The following is a 17,611-nucleotide window of genomic DNA, read 5'->3' as shown; positions in this document are numbered from 1 at the left end:
TGAACTTGTACCAACCTTTTTCTTCCCAAGAGGACAAGGAGAGCCAGTGACAGCTTTGAACCTTTGAATAAAGAGCTCCAGCTCAGGGTAAAGCAAAGCCCTGGTTGTCCCTCATGTCACCCAGACACCCCTGTCCCTGTGCTGTCCTGCCCTCTCAGGGCAGTCAGCATGGGCTGTGCCTCACCCAGGCCACTGTCCATCCCCACTTTAGAAGACAGTTTTACTCTCAGCCCTTTCTCAGGTTTCCTGCACTGCATGAATACTTTTCTAATAAAAATGCAGCCATTTATTCTGTTTTCTATTTAACCAGGCTCAGCACTGAGCTAAATTTACAGCTACAAGAAAAACTAGCTGTTGCAGACCAAAGATAGGTAATACATGTATATATATATAGCATCAGCTGTTTATTAATTTTGAATTTGAATTTTAAATCTAAATTGAATTTAAATTGAATTTTATATCTTTTACTAGGCCTTTTTTCAGGGGTAAAATGATCACCATTCATATACTGCATATACCACCAGTGCCTAGTAGGAGAGAGGAAGCATGATACATTCATTATAAGTGATTTGGTGGCAGAAGGGTCCTTTTAATTTTCAAGATCCTTAGTTTTTGCTACAGAAGTACCTTATTTTGCCTTTTTCTTAATTAATGCAGCACACAAGTGTTGATCTCAGAGAGATTTTTACCATTAACATCTGAAAATATTGATTTTATTGATATAAAGCTAGTGGGAAACTATTGCTCCAAGTTTTAATTAGAGGTAAAGTAAAACCCATGTCAGTTGGGGAGAAGCTTCAGACTTTGCAAGCTTTGTTATTATTTCTGTTGTAAAAGTGGGCATCACAAAAAAAAGTAGAAAAAGAAAAGAACAAACAAAATCTTAATATGTTTTTAAACTCCTGGTACTTGTTCATTGTTGTCCCATCCAAAAACCTCAACTTGAAATGGAATAAATGATTCAACATCAAATGAGGTAAATTTCTCAGCCTGAATGGAGATTATTCTTTTGAGACTAAAGCTCAAAATTGTGAACTTTTTAAACTCCCTGGATAGTTAGAATGAAACTTTTCTTTTTGTGTTTGAAAAGAACTTCAGAACCATTCCAATTCCAATTGAAATGTCTTACCAGGCCCATGAGAAACTCTTGTGATGGTACATGGTGTTGTAAACTAATGAATTATTTAACCAGCAGCTTTGATTTGTTATTGGATTTCCCTGTGTACATGGGTATTACTCTATTAATTTGAGCACTGTCTCAAATAAAATATTGCCAGTAAAACAAAATACTTAGATTGAAAGGCTGCAGCATCACCAGTTAGGTTGTTGTAGATAACTTGGAGCATAAATCTGCACAGTGATGTTGTGCCATCTGTTTTGCATGAGGTATTTTCCTGCACGACATTTCCTCATTGCAACTTTTATAAGCACCAAATGTGTTATGGTAAAGGCCATGCAAGGGGAGGCAAGTAAGTCTCTGTTTGCCTAATGAGATCTTTGGAGCTAATGGGCTCAGAGAAGAATGAAATTAGTCACACTGGGTAATCGTGGCTACACAATTCAGAGATGATGACAACATTTAAAACAAAAATAAGAGCTTATTTCTTCACTTCTTAGGGAGGCAAAACTTCTGTGCCCCAGGACACACTGCTGCTGGATGTCCTCTGGAGCAGCCAGTTCCCACACCAGGCTGAGGGTCACCCATGCCAGGCTCAGTGTGACACCCACTGATGTGGTTGCTGCTCTGCTCTGGGTCCAAGGGCATCCCTTGAAGAGCCTGCACACAGCAGGGCTGGGAGCAGTGACATTTGCTGTTGTATCACAGGGACTTTTTCAGGTTTTGCTGTGAGTGCTCAAAAGTAGAAGTCCTGACCTGGCATTCAGGCTCTTTGCCTTGTTAAAACATTTTCCTTGGTTTTGGGGATCTTTTCCCCCATGATATCTTTACCAGTGCTTCAAATAGTCCCAAGGAAAGCCACGCTGAGCTCATTGGTGTCTCAAATGCTGTCATGCTGGCACAGAAAACTCCATTAAAAAAACAACTGCCAAAACAGACATGCATCTTTCCATGAAATATCTAACATGGGAATAAAGGGAATACATTATCAGAGCAAGAAAATGATGCCTTCAAAATAGAACAACACCTGTTAAAGACTTAGTATTCCTGAAGGCCTCTGTGAGCTGCCCCACTCAAGGAGCAGCAGGTGCAAGTGCTCTGTTCCCTGGGCAGCAGAGAGGTGGCACCTGTGTGAGCCAGACCCAGGGCCTATAAAACCCTCCCTGGGCAGCCAAGGCCAAGCTTGTGGTGCCCTGGAGTGATGGGGCTTGAGCAGCAGTGCTGGAGTACCCCAAGGATGTGGTGAGTGTGGTTTGGGCTACAAGGGGAGCTGGGACCTTTCCTTTCTGCTCTCTCATTTGATTCTCTTTTCTTTGCAGGTTGCTGCTCCTGTTTGGATTTTTGCTGTGCTTAGCCCCTTGTGCTGATGGCCTGGGGGACCAGGATCTCTTGGGTAATGAGCCCTCTCTGGGCTGGCTGTGGTGGGGAGGTGGGCTTTGGTTTGCTTGGGGCTGCCTCCCCTCTGCCTTGGCATGGGAGGGGCTCTGAAGGGTGCCTGGCTGGGGGCTGCCAGCGCGTGTGCCTCCAGGAGGGTTTGCTGAACTCATGGTGGCCTTCCCTCTGCAGAGAATGTGACCTGCCACAGGCATGGGATGGAAGTTCAGTTTTCCAGAGAGCTTAGTAACTACTCCTGGCATGTGTGTGTTGTTGGTATGTATTGCTGCTGCCCTGGCCCTTCCTGCTGAAACCTGCCTGCTGCAGGGCTAATCTTCCACATCCCTCCTAGATGTGAGTGGTGAGGAGATGGTGTCCTGTGACCACACTGTGGATTATGAGAGGCTGATACTCAGTGTCCTGTTTGTCAACTGCTCCAGCCTGCAGGTAAAGAGCTCTTCATCCTGGGAAGCTGCTGTGGTGGAGTTAGATGTTTAATTTTTTTCCCTGGACAGCACTGGGTTTAATAGGGTTTCTACTTCTAACTTTCTTCAAGACTGAGGATACTCATACTTCTGATAATCTAAAACTCTTATGGAAGAACGCTTCATGCCAAAACTGAAAAAGAAAACCAAACCCAAAGCTACTGAAATTTATTGTTTCAACTATGCATTAAATCCCTTGGCCTGCCATAAATGTTATGCTCTCCTGTGGAGGACTTGAACTACTTGACAGGTTTTCTTGTAGGGAGGTGAACCAGGTCAAGAGTTTCAGAGCACCAACCTATTTAAATGTGTATTGACAGACAATTAACACCCTGATGCTGATCATAGCTGTTGAGGTAGAGTAGTAAGTGGGATGCCAAAACCAGATGTTTTACTGCTCTTAAGTATTTAAGTATTTCAAATACCACAAGACTCTGTTCTGCTGTTTATTAGCTTAGTTTTTTTGGGCAACTGACTGTGGTGCTAAAACCTGCTACTCCTTGGAGTTTTCTTCTTGACTTCTGCAGTTATCTTTACCTCTTCTGCTCTTTAATCTAGCCCTGTGCTGCCCTGCTTTCCTAAAGAGCTTATCCTTTTCCTTTGAGCTTTTAAAACAAGTCACCTTGTCCTTGCACTGGTACAAACATCTAAACCAGCTCTGGAGTTAGAGTTCAGTCCCAATGGCTTTTAGGTGCCCTCATGCTGTAGTGAATACTGCAGCCTCTCTCTAATGAATGTCTCTTGTCTGTAGCATGGTAAGCACCAGCTCTGGTTGAAGCTGATGGTGAATGACACAGTGGGAGAGGAGACAAATATCACCTACAGCACTCACTGTGACAGCATTCCTGTAGATGAAGTCTCTGCTCCCATGTTTTCTGGCACAACAAACTGCACCAAAGACTTCATGGCAGTAAGTAGAGGGGTGGGAGTGCTGTGGTTCCTGCTCTGAGGCTTGCAAGGCAGGGTGGCTGTCTCCTGGAGTTGTGTCTGGGATCTGGGGACAGCTCCAATGAGCTGCAAGGAGGTCTCTTGGCTCCACATTCATTTTGGCTTGGCTGCTGGCTCTTTGGAGAGCTGGTTTGCAAATAGTCATTAATGATGCACCCAGTCTGGCTCCAGTCCTATTGCAGGGGAAGCTGATGCTGGCTGTCTACTTTGGGAAGCTGTAGTGGAGATTTTGCTGCTACCCTGCAAGTTCATGCAGTCTAACTTGCATGATGTGTTTCAGGTTACCTTCCCAGGGCTCATTTCAAGTCTCAGGGATGAATATAAGGTATGTTCCTTCCACATTGTGAGGGGAGCTGGGGGGGAATGCCTGGGGTTTTGGTGTAAGCTGAGCCTGATATGTCCAAATTTGGGCAGAGACCTCTCTGAACTTGGATCTTGTTGGGAAGCCTAGTTCTGCCCTGTCAACATAGGGCAGAACTATGTAAACTATGTAAAGCCTGGGAGGTGGCAGCCCTGCAGAGTGAAAATCTAATGCCTTGATGCCTCTGTGCCTTCCTCCCCTAAACAGGGATTTCCTGCTTTGCAGGTTCCAGCAGCTCCAATGTCCTGGAATCTGTCAGTTGATGATGGAACCAGAATACATCAGCTAAGCCTTGGGCAAGCAGTGCAGCAAGGCTACAACTTTGTAGTTGATGGCCACAACCTGATCTTTCAGGTGGCCTTTGCTGCCACTGGAGTTGTGTCCTACAAGGTATGTGAATGGAGAATCAGCACTGAGGAGTTACCCAGCCCCTGACAGTGTTGGGTAGCACTGTCTCCCTCCTGTAGACCTGGGGAAAGCATTGTCAGGCCAGAGCTGATGTCAGGCTCATGCAGTGCTGGGCTGAGCTGGTGTGGGCAGAGCTGTTTGGCTTTGCTCAACTGTCACTGAACTGCCTGGCAGAAGGATCTGGGAAGGCACAGTGTGCACCTTAGACAGCAGCACAGTGAGTGGGAATCTCCAGAAGCAGAATTGTAGCTACAGCCAGTCCTGGGAACATCTGACTGGCAGTCTCATGATCAGCAGCTGTTTCTAGAAAGGGTGAGCTGGGAAGAAGCTGCTGCTGCAAACCTGAACCTGATGCAGTATGTGGCCCTCTGGGGTTGGTCTTATGATGGATCAGAGCTGAGCACTGTCTAATAGAGCTGCATCTTCTTTGCCAGCACAATGATAAGGTGCTCTACACTGTGGCACTCAAGCTCATGTATGGCCCTCCTGAGCGTAGACTGATTGCGGAGTCAAGAATGCTTTGTGCTCCAGGTAATGCATGGAAAAAACCAGAACTTGTCCCCCTTTTGCCCCAAGGGAACTGATGTTATATTTATCCAAGATGTTGTTGCAGGTCCAGCAATCTGTAATGCAACACACATGACTGTTGCCATCCCGGCCTTTCCAGGGATCCTTATGTATGTGGATGTAGAGAATAAGACCATCCCCATGGATCAGCTTCAGGAAAATGGAATCACTCTGGACACACAGAGAGGAATCAGGCTGTATATTAGCAGGAGAGTCCTGAAGTCCAGGGTGAGTTTGATCCTTGAGTCACAGCTATTGGTGTGATCACACCTCCTTGATGTTTTGATACCCAGAGGCACAGTAGCTTTGACCTTGACTAAGCATCTGTCAAGTCAGTCATGCCCTGTGGCTGGCGGAGGGCAGATGTGTTTAAGATGAATGCAAACTGACTTTGTAATAGATAGGCATCATGCAAGGTAACTTGGTTTCCTGGAGTCTTTTGGCAAAAACAGATGGAAGTTAAAATATTCCTCTTGGAGGGGGTAGGTATTTGGCATGCCTGGAGCAATGCAAATGAGCTTCCCCTGTGGCCACTGTGCTCTTCAGGCTTGGCTTATTTGTTAATCAGCTCCAACAGGTGCATGTGTTAAAAAGAGCTCTTGTCACACTCTGAGACTAACTCTTGTCTTTCAGCTACATGGGGAGAGCTGCTCAGGACTTCAGTACTACATGTCCTCTTTGAAACTGGCTTTTCACTTCCATGGGGAGACTGTGACAATGGTGATGCACCCTGAGTGCCCATGTGAGAGGCACACACCAATAGGTGAGTGACTCCTGCAGCTCCTCAGCTGTGGTCCCTCAGCATGGCTCATTGTTACACTTTGTGTTGGATTTGTTCATCTCACCAACAGCTCCTGGCAGACAGAGCTGCCACTGACTCGCATGACAACTTATGTGAACCTCTGTTACAGCTGCTGTATGCACCCAGGATGGCTACATGGATTTTGAAATCCTTGCTGAGAGTACCACACCACTGCTGGATTTGGATACACTCAGGCTCAGGGATCCTGTGTGCCGGCCAGCCTACAGGTCACCTTTGAATGACAGGGTTCGGTTTCATGTCCCCCTCAATGGCTGTGGGACCAGGCACTGGGTGAGTGTGTGGCCAGGGCTGGTGGGAGTGGGATTCAGGCATTGGCAATGCCCTCACTAATGCTGTTATTTACCTGCAGTTTGATGGGGAGCAGATTCATTATGAGAATGAGGTGAGGGCATTATGGACAGACCTTCCCCTGGGCAGGATCTCAAGGGACAGTGAACTCAGGTGTGTCTGGAAACCTCTTTAGGCCATCCAGTACTGTATTACCCATGCAATATGACTCATCTGCTCCTTCCTTCTTACAGGTTAACAGTCAGGTGCTCCTTCAGCAATGGTGATGCCTCCCTCACTGTAAAAGTAGACAACCTTTCTCCTCCACCTTCTTCAGTCAATCGAGGCTCCCTCTCCTTGGTTCTTCTAAGCTACCCAGGTAAAGCTGGCTCTGGGCTCAGTTGGCTGGGAAGTATCTGGAGCTTGTGGAAGGGAGCATGGATGAGTGAACTGTTCTGGTATATAGACTTCTTCTGTGCTGGTGTGCTTCCTTCCTGCTCATCCACACTGCTTGAAGCAGAGACACCAAATCTGTGGCGCTTGGACAGAGTTGTTCAACCAGCTGCTGTTGAAGAGCTTGAAACCCACTTTGCACCCTGAGTTAAGCATAAATGACTTTGTCTCTTGCAGAGGACTCGTACAGGCAGCCCTACCGTGAGGATCAGTATCCTATAGTGAGGTACCTGCGCCAGCCCATCTTCCTGGAAGTTCAGGTCCTGAACCGCAATGACCCCAACCTCCACCTGGTGCTGGATGACTGCTGGGCAACGGCCTCCCAAGAGCCAAGATCACTGCCCCAGTGGAATATTGTTGTGGATGGGTGAGTGCCCCACCACACAAATAAAAGCACCTTTGTAGGGGGTGTGAGGAGTCCCTAATTCTCTCCTGCTCCCTCTTTAGTAAGAGAGCCTTAAGTACGAGGGTCTTCTAAGTGCTGCCCTGTGATGCTGGAATTTGTAGGAGGAAGGTAGCACCTCAACCTTGAACTTTAATCTGCTGCTTAAAGGAGTCAACACCAACAACCCAAATCTTTTCTACCCTGATGTTCTGACTTGGTTTTCATTTATTGGCAGGTGTGAGTATGAGCTGGACAGCTACAGGACTGTGTTCCACCCTGTGGGACGTGGTGTCAGCTATGCTAACTATCGCCAAAGGCTGGAAGTGAAGACTTTTGCTTTTGTTTCTGGTGGCAAAGCGCTTCCTGGCCTGGTAGGTGATATTGGACTTGGAGCAGTAGTAGGAGCAGTTGCTGTTACAGGTGTCTCATTCCTCTCATTCTGTCCCAGGTGTACTTCCACTGCAGTGTTCTGATCTGCCACCGTTTTCACCCGGACTCCCCATTGTGTATCCCAAGATGCCCGAGGCCTTTGAGAAGCAAGCGAGGTAATGTCTGAGTGGATTTTAGGTTTTGCTGATCCAAGATAACCCACTGCACTGTGGGGTTCAACTGTTCTGTGTTTTTGTTGTAGAAAGTGGGATGGCAGCTGTGAACTCTGCTGTGGTGAGCCTGGGGGGCCCTGTCCTCCTTGTGCCAGAAGAGTGGTCTGCAGCCCGAGGTACTGAGCCAGGGTGGTGCTGGGGGGTGTTGCTTGGGCTTAGTGAAGATCTGTCTCCACAAACTGCTTTTCCCCTTGCTTTGCAGGGAGCACTCTCCTGAGCAAGGAGGGATGGGCTGGCATAGCAATGACTGCTGTCAGTGTTCTCTCTCTGGCCACAATGCTGCTATTTTTGGCTTTTCTTAAATGCCTAAAGAGAAGAGCATACATGGTAAATGTGGTACATTAGTGTGCATTTCCAAATAAACTTGGAGTAGTCACTTGGTGAATTATGTCTGTCATGTATTCCCTCTCCTGCATCCAGTTATGCAAATCAACACTGCTCATCCTCTGAAAGCCTCCTTATTGTAGATTTGTCCTTAACAATGACTATAATACTTAATTTCCTGAGCATCTTTATTCTGAAACATACCACTGCTGTGTTAAATTCCTGTTGGACTTTGCAGCCAATTTCCTTTCTTGAATTGCTTATTATTGTTCACAATTGTGATTCAATTTAATTGGATTTTTAAAATTTCATGTTGTGCCAGTGTCTTGTGCCAGTGTCTTCAGGATGAGTAGCTCCTCTAGCTGCTCTTGTAAACATGAGCCCTGCACTGTATCTGGAAACTAAAACCTGGCTTTATTGAAATTATTTAGCAACACCCACCATTTGTGTTAAAACTTCACTGTTAAAAAAAACACCAAAACCCTTTCTCCTTGTGGGAATCGGATCATTACAAAAGGCCTTTGAAGGAGATATGTGGTCAAGCCCCCTTTTCTGTGTACAGCAGCCTAGAAAGGACACCAGAAAAACCTGAAGTGGAACAGACTTCCTTCTACCAGAGCAGGTCTTCTGATTCCTTTGGCTATTTAATAAGGGCATCAGGAGTGTGTAATTTGGGGTCTCAAACTGAGGGAGGAAAAATGTGAGTACAGCTAAAGCTGTCTTGTCTGCAATACTGAGAGCACTGTCTGTAGCTGTAATGCTGCCCACCTGAGGTGAGGCAGTTTTTCATGCAGTTCTTATTTTGTATTTTGTGCATGTTGCTTTGCATAGTCAAGGAAATGAGGCATGAAATATAATTGCATGTGACAGAGTGAAAATGCTTTGCTGTAGTAGGAGTGTAACAGCCTTAGGTTAAACATTGTTTGGAAACTTTGTGCGAGCAGGGAAAGTGATCATCACAAGTCCAGCTCTGAGTGTGCAGGGTTTCAAATTAAGTGAGTGGCCAGACCCTGACACTTGTCCAATATGCACAGCATAAGCAGCAGAGGCTGTGGGCTTGTCTGCCACAGCCACTGCTTCACTTAGGCATTTTTAGTGAGCTGCTATTAATGCAATAGACTTCAGGCTGCATTTTCTAAGTATTAATGTGTATTGCATGTGAAGAGTATGGAGTGGAGACCATGGTTAGTATGGTCATTAGACCTCCTGCTAGTATTTAATCAAAATGATAATATAAATACAATGAGTCTGTGAATCTCACATTGGAGCCACTTAATTACAAGTCAGTTACTGTCATTGGCCTGACAGAAGTTAGGGTTGAAATGATTACTTAAGCTACTGTCCAGCAAACAACCTGCTATACTTAAGTCTTGTTGACTTAGCACTTGGCTGGAATATGAAGTATTTCTGCAAAAGCCAAGTAAGTGGTCCTTGATGAAGAGGGTTTATGTACTTAACTGTATGGGCTGTTTAGCCCTGTTTGGGTCAGAAGAGTTAATATTTCCTCTCTCCATCCTTGTTCTGAACTGTGGGGAAAAGATCTTTGTGTGCTCAGGTAGAGAAATTTCCTTGTTTCTTGTTGGAGTTTGAACCTTTGCTGTAGGATGGATGGTTAGAGTTTACTAAATAATGTTACAGTGACATGTAAACATGCTAGTTAACATCCCAATAAGCTAAAATATTTCTTGCATATCTTACATACATGAAGGCATGTGCTAGTGAAGATATTTTAAATAACTTGGGTACTTTCAGTATGGGAAGCAGTGAGAGCTTTACTTTTGCTCTTTAATTTCTGTATTTTGTACTATTTTTACTGCCTGAGAAGGTGAGAACAAAGAGCTTGCACATTGTGACAGCCATATAGGTCAAAGAGAAGGTTGTTCTTGCCTGGTTTCTGCCTCTGGCTGATATTTTTTGCCTAGGGTAAGATGTCAGATGTGGTATGTGAGAGGAGATCTGTCCCTGGTTTCTGGGAGGGTTAACTATAGTTCTCTCAGGGTGACTCTTTTAATGTTCTTTGCTCTTTAGGGACATTGCAGGGGTGCTTTGAATGAAGACTCTTAATTTAAATCAAGGAAAACACAGGATTGTATTCCTTATATTGTACATAATTTACCATAGAGCCCAGCCACATGCATTCCTTCCTCTTTCTCTGTGTGTGCTGCTGCCCTTCTGTTCTCTGTTCAAGTGTGTTATCTGGAAAGTTTAAACTCATCTTACAAGTAAAAAAGATTCTTTTTCTGCATTCAGGTAGAGGTCCCTCTCTTCTGACACAGGGTGAGGTGGTGCTGCAGGAGAAGGCAGAGCAATTACTCAGGGAACCTGCTTCAGGTGGAGGCAGCATTGAATCTGCAGCCTGAGCTCAAGCAGCTGCTTCAGGAGCCATACCACAGTTGGCCGCTCCAAATATCCTTAAACATGGGCTATTTGGGGTCCCCCAGGCTGTAGGGCCAAGAAAGTGGCTGCCTCTTAAGGCATGTGTATGCCTAAAGTAAGGGGCAGTGAACCAGATCAGAGAGCTGAGTAGGCTGAGGAGCTGGTTGGGAATGGGGCCATGGGGTGGGAGTCTCCTGCCAGATTCTTGTGGGGTTGGTGGCGTTCTGCAGAAAGCTGAAAGAGCAACTGAGAAAAAGGGGACTTAGCAGGATCTTCCCAGCCTGTCTTGCTAAGGACTTCTTATCTCTACTGCAGTCTTTAATAATTCAAAGAAACCTCTGCCCTCCTTTTAAGGGATGCCTTACTGTTTCCAGCAAAACACCTACTCAATGCTGACCTAGTTTTTTCTTCAGCATCTCTCAATTGAAAGCCTTACTGTGGTGATGGCACTGCAGAAAAAGCAGCTCTTGGTGCAAGGACACAGTGAGAAGCCTTGAAATGACAGGCTGAGAAGCATGCAGAGGGTCAGGGCAGCAGGAGCAGAACTGTTCCAAGTTTACCTGCAGGTAACTGAGAATTCACAGTTTTAGTTCCTGCTAAGTTGCCAATGACAGAATGAATTATATAATGAAAAATACATTTAAAATGCAGAGAAAAATGGTTCATGTTGGGTCAAACTCTGAGTGGGACTGGATTATTTTAGTGTCTGCTGGTTTTATTAAGTAATGCCTCTTCCCTTCAGAAGTTGAGGGCATAAAGGAAAAGGAGGGGAAAGGATTCAGCTGTGTATTCATCTATAAGCTGTGCTGTAAAGATTTTGGGTGCTGTAACTTCAGGTAGGTGTAAGGGCTTTATTGCTCTGTCTTGGAGGTGCCTCCTGGAAAGCTCTTGCAGGCAGCCTTGCCTGAGGGCAGGCTGGTTCTGTGGCTTTGTACTGTTTGCTGAATTAATGTGCCATTAAAAGAAAGGGCTCCTGGAAATCTTCTGGGGATTATTTCACTCTACAGCTGAAGTGTGGGGCCAGCTTAGCCTAAGAGCTGAAACTATTACCACCACTACTGTGTGAAGCACATTACAGCTCAGGTAGGCTCTGTGCCCATGTTTTAGCCGAGCAGCAGGTTTGTTCATGCAAAACTAAATAGAACTAAACTAGACCTTAGACATCTGCATTTCCTTTACAGACATGAGAAGGGGCGTAATCTGCAGTTTGTGGTTCAGCAATGTTGGCCATACAAAATACTTTATTCAAGGAGAAAATCTCAGCTCCTAAATGTAGCCTTCCTAAAACAAGATGTGACAAACTTGTTTTTACTGTAGAATAAAACAGACTAATAAGACAATCTGGTTAAACAAACAGCACTTTATTAAACTAAAGTAGTTAGATACTTTATGCTTAAATATAATAACATTTGCAAAAATGAAAAAAGTTTAAATAACATACATGAAGTTACAACTCGGAAGCAAACCAGGCAATTTAAATACCTAAACAAGACCTAAGCATACCCCTGATATGATGAGGCAATGACAGTAAGTAAAATATCCCTTTGGAATAACACAACATCTAAAGGGAGAAAAAAAGCTTAGACTATGACATAAGACAAACCCAGTTTTCCCTTTATAATGAACATAAAGCATTGGCCTGGTGTACTCACACTATTTTAGCAAAGGTTGTTAAGGCTTACAAATATTTTTCTACATTCAAAATGTGTTTCTACTGTTCTGAACTGTGATACTTCTGTATCAAAATGACTACTGCTATGTACTGAAGAGTACATTCAGAACTTCACTATCTCAGAAGTCAAGTATCTCCCTCCCCTTTCTGTCCACCTAGTTGCCATTGACTTCACAGTACCATTACTACATCCCTTTACCAAATTCTGTGGAACATTCCATCATGCACATACTCTTACCACTGCACTGCTGCTTCTTGGTTATTCTTAAGATCCCTTTTACAGTGCCAGTGTAAGATGTATATTGATTTTTCTCAGTTTCCAGGAGTACACAATGATTGAATGCTCAATGAGTAAACAATTACATAGCAAAGGCTGGGATTGTACAGCTAAGTGCCTATGAAGTGGGGAGAAACCTACTCATTCACTCTTCCCAGTATTGGCAGAAAGATCCAAGCCAGGCTGCTTCTGTGGTAAACTTCCATTAACCTCTTGCTTCCTCATCTGACCCCTGTGTACATGAGAGAAGAATGGTTTTATTGTCTGTTCTTCCCTAAGGTCATCGTTTAACTTTTTGCTCAGAAAAGCTGAGCAATGTGAGCTGTCCCAGACAGGTTTATATCTGCTGCTGGTCTACCTAAGCTTCTCTCAAAAGACAGAGGAACACAAAAATGGTAATACCTGTTTTAACATCAAAGCTGTAGTTCAACAGGGCTGGGAAGGATTGAGCATTTGCAAATGCTATGGAAAATAGAAGTCTTCTGGAACTGGTGGGCAGTGTTGTGGATGTGGCAGCATGCCCTGAAACCGGGCTTTGCACCATGGTTTTGTCACTCCGCTGCCATCTCGGGCAGCTTTGTGTCCTCAGGAGCTCTGCAAACACAGCTGTGCTTGAAGGAGCAAACTGAGGAAGCCTAGAAGAGAGCAGCTGTGATTATTCTTCTTGCTCTTCCCTATGGCACAGTGATTACGGAGGTTCTTTTCCCTGGCAGGTATTTGAGGGGCCACAGGTGGCACTCCAGCACCGCCTGCTGCTGCCTCCTGCTCTCAGCTGCCTGGCTGAGGCAATGCTGACTGAAACAGGCCTCCAAGCCTGGCACAACTGGCAACTTACACAGTGCAGTATCCTACAACACCTGTTATTTTTATTTTGACCATGCTGTCCTTTATAAGTACTCTTCTGCCTATCCCAAATCTACAATGAATTTTGTTCCCTTACTCTACAAATGCAGGTAAGCAGAGATAGCTGGGTCATCGTGCAGGAAAAACTGCAAAAGGTTCCTTTCCTACACAAACTCAACTTGGCAGTTGGTTTTAATGATGTTTAAAGCCACATATTAGAGTGAGATAAAGATGTATTTTACTGCCTGGTGTCATGTTGTGTTAGCACATTCACATTTAAAGACCATTTGTGTTTCCTCTGTCCCAAAAAGGAAAAAGAGCATGAATTATTGCTCATTAGAATACCTATCAATGACCAGACAGCTGTATGCTGCATTTTAAGCCATGAGGGTAGCTCAAAATTCACAGCATTCAAGAAACATTGCTGTAAACTAAGCAACAGTGGCTCATCTAGGAAAAACATGAAACAATGAATGCAATAGCAGAGTTGGAGAGTTTGAAATCCAAGGATCAAGACATCCATACTCACCTTGATGCACACCAGTAGTTGACCAGAGTTGAAAGTGCAATGTAAGAAACACTCAGCACTCCAGAAACTCCCAGGGACAGGGCTCCCAGGCCACAGAGCACACACAGGAGGGCTATGCCCCCTATGGCTATGACAACACCTAATAAAACAGCACTCTGTTACTTAAACAAGTCCATGTACAAATAGAAGAGCTGACTTTCTACCATAACCCCAATTTCAAACAATTTGGGGAAAACCATCTTCCTCACTCATCTGGCTAGCCTCTGTAAAAGCTATGCATGCTCAAGATAACTGGTTTAGGCATATCCTGGTGGCTGAGATTAGGAAGGAAAATAGGATTTCCCCTGTATACACTACACTTAATTAGATTACTATTCTTGTATTAAGAGTTTTACGACTGCTGAGACCTGAGGACTACACACAGAAATCCTCAATTGCTAGGACTCAGACTTCCAGAAGGAAAAATTAAAAAGGAAAAAGCTAACATGCCTTAAAAGAGAATAGGTAAGTACATCTATCCATGCATGCATACAGTACCTTCCATGACTATCACACCAATACAGGCCATTACAGCTGTTGTAACAACAAAAACCAGGAAAAATCCAACGGGAATAGCTGACACTGCAATAAACATCAGGAGTGATAAGGCAACAAAAGGATGATCATCTAAATATTGGCCAACACGAGAATTCATAAAGGCAACAACCTGCAGATGAAAGAAAAATGTTTTAGGTTTTTTAAATCTCTTGTCCCAGATACCTCTCACAGATCACTGCTACTGTAGTGAACCATGGGTAGGACAGATGTTTTGTCAGTCTGCAGCTGGAATAAGAAGCACCTCTTGCCTCTTTGTTTCAAAAGCGAGGGGCCTTGCTGCAAATTTAGAAAACTTCAGGGCAAATATAATCCTACCACCAACAGACAAGTTTTTCTTGTATTTCCCAGTTATTTTCTTGCACAAATTATAAAAAGCAACAAACCCACAAAAAAGCAACCAATGTGAAAACAAGTAAATAAATCAGTCTAGCTGTAGCTTTCACTGAGGTCTTGGCAACCATTATTTTGAACTAGAGACCTCTCTTTGTTAATTTTAAAAATCTGCAATATTTAAAAATGCTCAACTTTTATCCATGGCTTAGTAATACCTGCAACCTGCTCATTTATTGAATCTAAGTACAGTGCAGGCATGTCTGTATCAGAAAGCTGTTAAGTATTTAACAATAATACTGGTAAAAAATCTTTTTACAGGAGGAGTCATAGCTATACACTAGAATTTTACTGTAGTACTTTCCCTTCCCTTAAGGAAACACATATTGTAGTTTTAGTTCTCTTTATAGCAGTGCAACCATTTCACTAAAATGCCACTCTACTATCTCAAAGGGTTATTCCAGTAAAACACAAAAATACAGAACAGGCTTCCCTCCTTCTTGACTGAAGGTGTGGGAGAACAGGCCTTCCCACAGGCCTTACAGTGTTCACTTAAAAAATAGGGAGTGCATTTAAATAAATCAGGGTGTGATATCCTAGTAGTTACAAAAGAAATAGCTTTACAAACATATAAAATTGCAATTCAGACCCACATTTGCGTTGCTGTGGATGGTCTGCATCACAGAGTGCCATTGCTTCTGTAGCTCCTGCATTTCTTTAGACATGTTATTAATCCTCAGCCACGACCTCTTCTGAACAGCCAGTTCTCACTCTGCCATGCAATTTCCCTTAAAATTAAGGTACAATTAGTAAGGGGCTCATACAGATGCTTTTTGAAAACGTTTCCTTTGTATAAAGAGAGAATGCAGGTTTCAGCTGAAGCGATACACAGTCTAAAACACCACTTTTACAACAGCACATCTAAAGCAGAGGGCTTGTCCCTGCAAGCTCTTCTGAAACTCCCAAAGCCAAGTAGCAAGATACAGGTGACTCTTACCTTCTTGCTTTATAACATTAACCCCATGCTTACCTGTCAGGGTATTCACTTACCAGTAAAACATCACTTCTAACTACCTGCATGGACAATTTGTTGCTATGGGTTCTGGAAACCAGTAACACAGTAATGACACTCATTTCTGTGAGTGTCCTTGTGCTCAGCATCGACAGCATACCCCACACAGCTTCAAAACTTGGTGTATTAAGGCAAAGTGCTTCCAGATGCTCTGAACATATTGAATTGTGGCAGTTTCAGGGAAACCTCAGCCCAGTAATCTCCCTGAAAATTTCCAGCTGTTGTTGCAGGGGGACCCTTACAAGGGGCAGGTTAGAGGATGCATTTTCCGGTTTGCCATCCCGATCAGCCAGGGCGCCAGTGTCCCTGCCGTGCCCCCACACAAACACGGGCCCTCCTGGGCGCTCGGCACTGTCACACAGAGCGGTGAGCCCCGGCTGCCGGCAGCGCCGGGCAGGAGCTGCCCGCGGGGCGCGCCCGAGCCCGGGCGTTACCTCCGCCACCGCCCGCGGCCTGCACCGAGCACCGCGGCCAGGGCACAGCAATCACCCCCCAGTCACCGCTGCAGCCACCCCCACGAACCAGCGACCAGCGCCCCGGGCGGACAGCGGGTCCCCGGCGTGTGTCCCCCGGAGGTAAGGGAGGACGCGGCCCCGCTCCCGCGGCGCTGCCGGGCCGCGGCCCTCCCGCCGAGCCGGGCGGTGCCGGAGCTCGGGCTGGCGGAGCGGGCGGTGCCGGCTCCGGCAATGTCCGGCTGCAAAGGCAGCTGCTGCTTGGCGCCGGTGGCTGATGCCCCTCGGGCGTCCTTTCGCGTCCCCCTTGCCTTGCTTCACACCGGCCCTACCTCAGCCGTTCAGTCCGGGCACCCTCATGAGTGTCCGTCCTAGAGGTTCGTGTTGTTTTAGGACGTGCAGCCTGGAGCTTTTTGGAATGGAGGACGGAAAAAGAGGGTATCTGCGGTCTCCGTGCCGCTGCGGAGGCGTGCAGAGGCTCGCTCGGCCCCGGTGGCAGCAGTCGCTCCGTGGGTGTCTGTAATGCCGCCGTCCCCAGGCTGGCAGGAGCGGGGGCAGCTCGCAGGGAGCTGGGAGTGTTCAGCGGCGCCGTGAGGAGCGCTGGAACAGCCGCTGCGGAACGCCTCACCCGGCTCCACCACCTTCCCCCGGCCCGGGGGCTGTTCCCACACGTTCCCACCTTGTCCTGCTGCCTCCGGGTGTTTTGGTGCCCACGTGGCAAACCTGTTCGGGGAGATGTGCCATGTGAGGAGTAGTTGCGTTAAGAATTCAGGCGGGTTTTCAGAGAAAGCAATGCGGCTACAGTGTCTCAGCATTTGGCTGGGACTGCTCTCGGCAGCGATGCTCGGTGGTTTGGCCGGGCTGTTCTCCAGAGCCATCATGGTGTGAACAGGCGAGCCTGAGGCTTCAGTGAACTCCCAGCTTCTGCTACACTGATTTTTCCATGCTGTAAACTGCAATCATAAATGACTTAAATATTCATGTTTCTCGTGCCTGCTTTAATCATTTAATTGGTGCCACCTATGAGAGTATTACAAAAATGGATGTTAACCGTTTCATGATTATTTTCTAAAGGCAACAAAATAAATATCATGTTTCATTTGGAAATTAATACAAAAAGAGGTTTTATGAAGTATGGGGGTTGGACTTATCAAACTGTTGGAGCTCTGTGTCTTTGAGGTGCTGCTTTCAATGATCTCTGCAGATGCCAGGATTTGTGTAGACAGAGGGAATAGGATTTGCATACTAACATATGTGGACTGTGGGGTCTAAAAGCCTAGCACAAGATACCTGCAAGAAGAGGATGGGCAGGGCAAGTGTATTTACCTTGAATTCTTTATGTATTCGTC

At 45.5% G+C, this 17,611-nt stretch overlaps 3 protein-coding genes across 3 annotated transcripts in view; 2 read left to right on the top strand and 1 right to left on the bottom strand.

The window, feature by feature from the left end:
* The first annotated feature begins 2,318 nt into the window (after positions 1 to 2,318).
* Positions 2,319 to 8,135, top strand: ZP2 (zona pellucida glycoprotein 2). The gene is made up of 18 exons (XM_041401786.1): positions 2,319 to 2,359; positions 2,437 to 2,510; positions 2,684 to 2,767; positions 2,844 to 2,938; positions 3,728 to 3,886; positions 4,205 to 4,249; positions 4,511 to 4,675; positions 5,128 to 5,224; positions 5,307 to 5,488; positions 5,894 to 6,023; positions 6,172 to 6,353; positions 6,433 to 6,524; positions 6,605 to 6,729; positions 6,981 to 7,170; positions 7,424 to 7,559; positions 7,637 to 7,733; positions 7,820 to 7,906; positions 7,993 to 8,135. The coding sequence occupies exons 1-18, from the start codon at positions 2,319 to 2,321 to the stop codon at positions 8,133 to 8,135; spliced, it is 2,124 nt and encodes a 707-aa protein (XP_041257720.1).
* A 3,697-nt stretch (positions 8,136 to 11,832) lies between these two features.
* On the bottom strand, positions 11,833 to 16,924 carry LDAF1 (lipid droplet assembly factor 1). Its single transcript, XM_041401336.1, has 5 exons — positions 16,595 to 16,924; positions 15,392 to 15,526; positions 14,349 to 14,517; positions 13,812 to 13,950; positions 11,833 to 12,671 (listed from the first exon to the last, which is right to left on the bottom strand). Exons 2-5 carry the CDS (start codon positions 15,461 to 15,463, stop codon positions 12,581 to 12,583), a joined length of 471 nt encoding a protein of 156 aa, XP_041257270.1. The 5' UTR covers positions 15,464 to 15,526; positions 16,595 to 16,924; the 3' UTR covers positions 11,833 to 12,580.
* The window catches only part of DNAH3 (dynein axonemal heavy chain 3), a 56,407-nt gene continuing 54,612 nt past the window's right edge, over positions 15,817 to 17,611 (top strand). Inside the window, exon 1 of the mRNA XM_041401588.1 lies at positions 15,817 to 16,385. Coding sequence (XP_041257522.1) covers positions 15,817 to 16,385 — 569 coding nt within the window. The remainder of the gene's footprint in view (positions 16,386 to 17,611) is intronic.

This window comes from Onychostruthus taczanowskii, unplaced genomic scaffold (genome assembly GCF_017590055.1).
Source record: "Onychostruthus taczanowskii isolate IOZ18803 unplaced genomic scaffold, ASM1759005v1 scaffold19, whole genome shotgun sequence".
Classification (NCBI taxonomy): Eukaryota; Metazoa; Chordata; class Aves; order Passeriformes; family Passeridae; genus Onychostruthus; species Onychostruthus taczanowskii.
The sequence above is the reverse complement of the archived record's forward strand: the minus strand, read 5'-3'. Positions and strand labels throughout refer to the sequence as shown.

Excerpts from the sequence above, each read along its gene's own strand:
- ZP2 (XM_041401786.1), top strand. The coding sequence starts at position 2,319 with ATGGGGCTTGAGCAGCAGTGCTGGAGTACCCCAAGGATGTG. Across the intron at positions 5,489-5,893 it reads GGAGAGTCCTGAAGTCCAGG|CTACATGGGGAGAGCTGCTC; the intron begins GTGAGTTTGATC and ends CTTGTCTTTCAG. Across the intron at positions 7,907-7,992 it reads AGAGTGGTCTGCAGCCCGAG|GGAGCACTCTCCTGAGCAAG; the intron begins GTACTGAGCCAG and ends CTTGCTTTGCAG.
- LDAF1 (XM_041401336.1), bottom strand. The coding sequence starts at position 15,463 with ATGTCTAAAGAAATGCAGGAGCTACAGAAGCAATGGCACTCTGTGATG. Across the intron at positions 14,518-15,391 it reads CCATCCACAGCAACGCAAAT|GTTGTTGCCTTTATGAATTC; the intron begins GTGGGTCTGAAT and ends TTTCATCTGCAG. Across the intron at positions 12,672-13,811 it reads AACTACTGGTGTGCATCAAG|GGGTCAGATGAGGAAGCAAG; the intron begins GTGAGTATGGAT and ends TCATGTACACAG.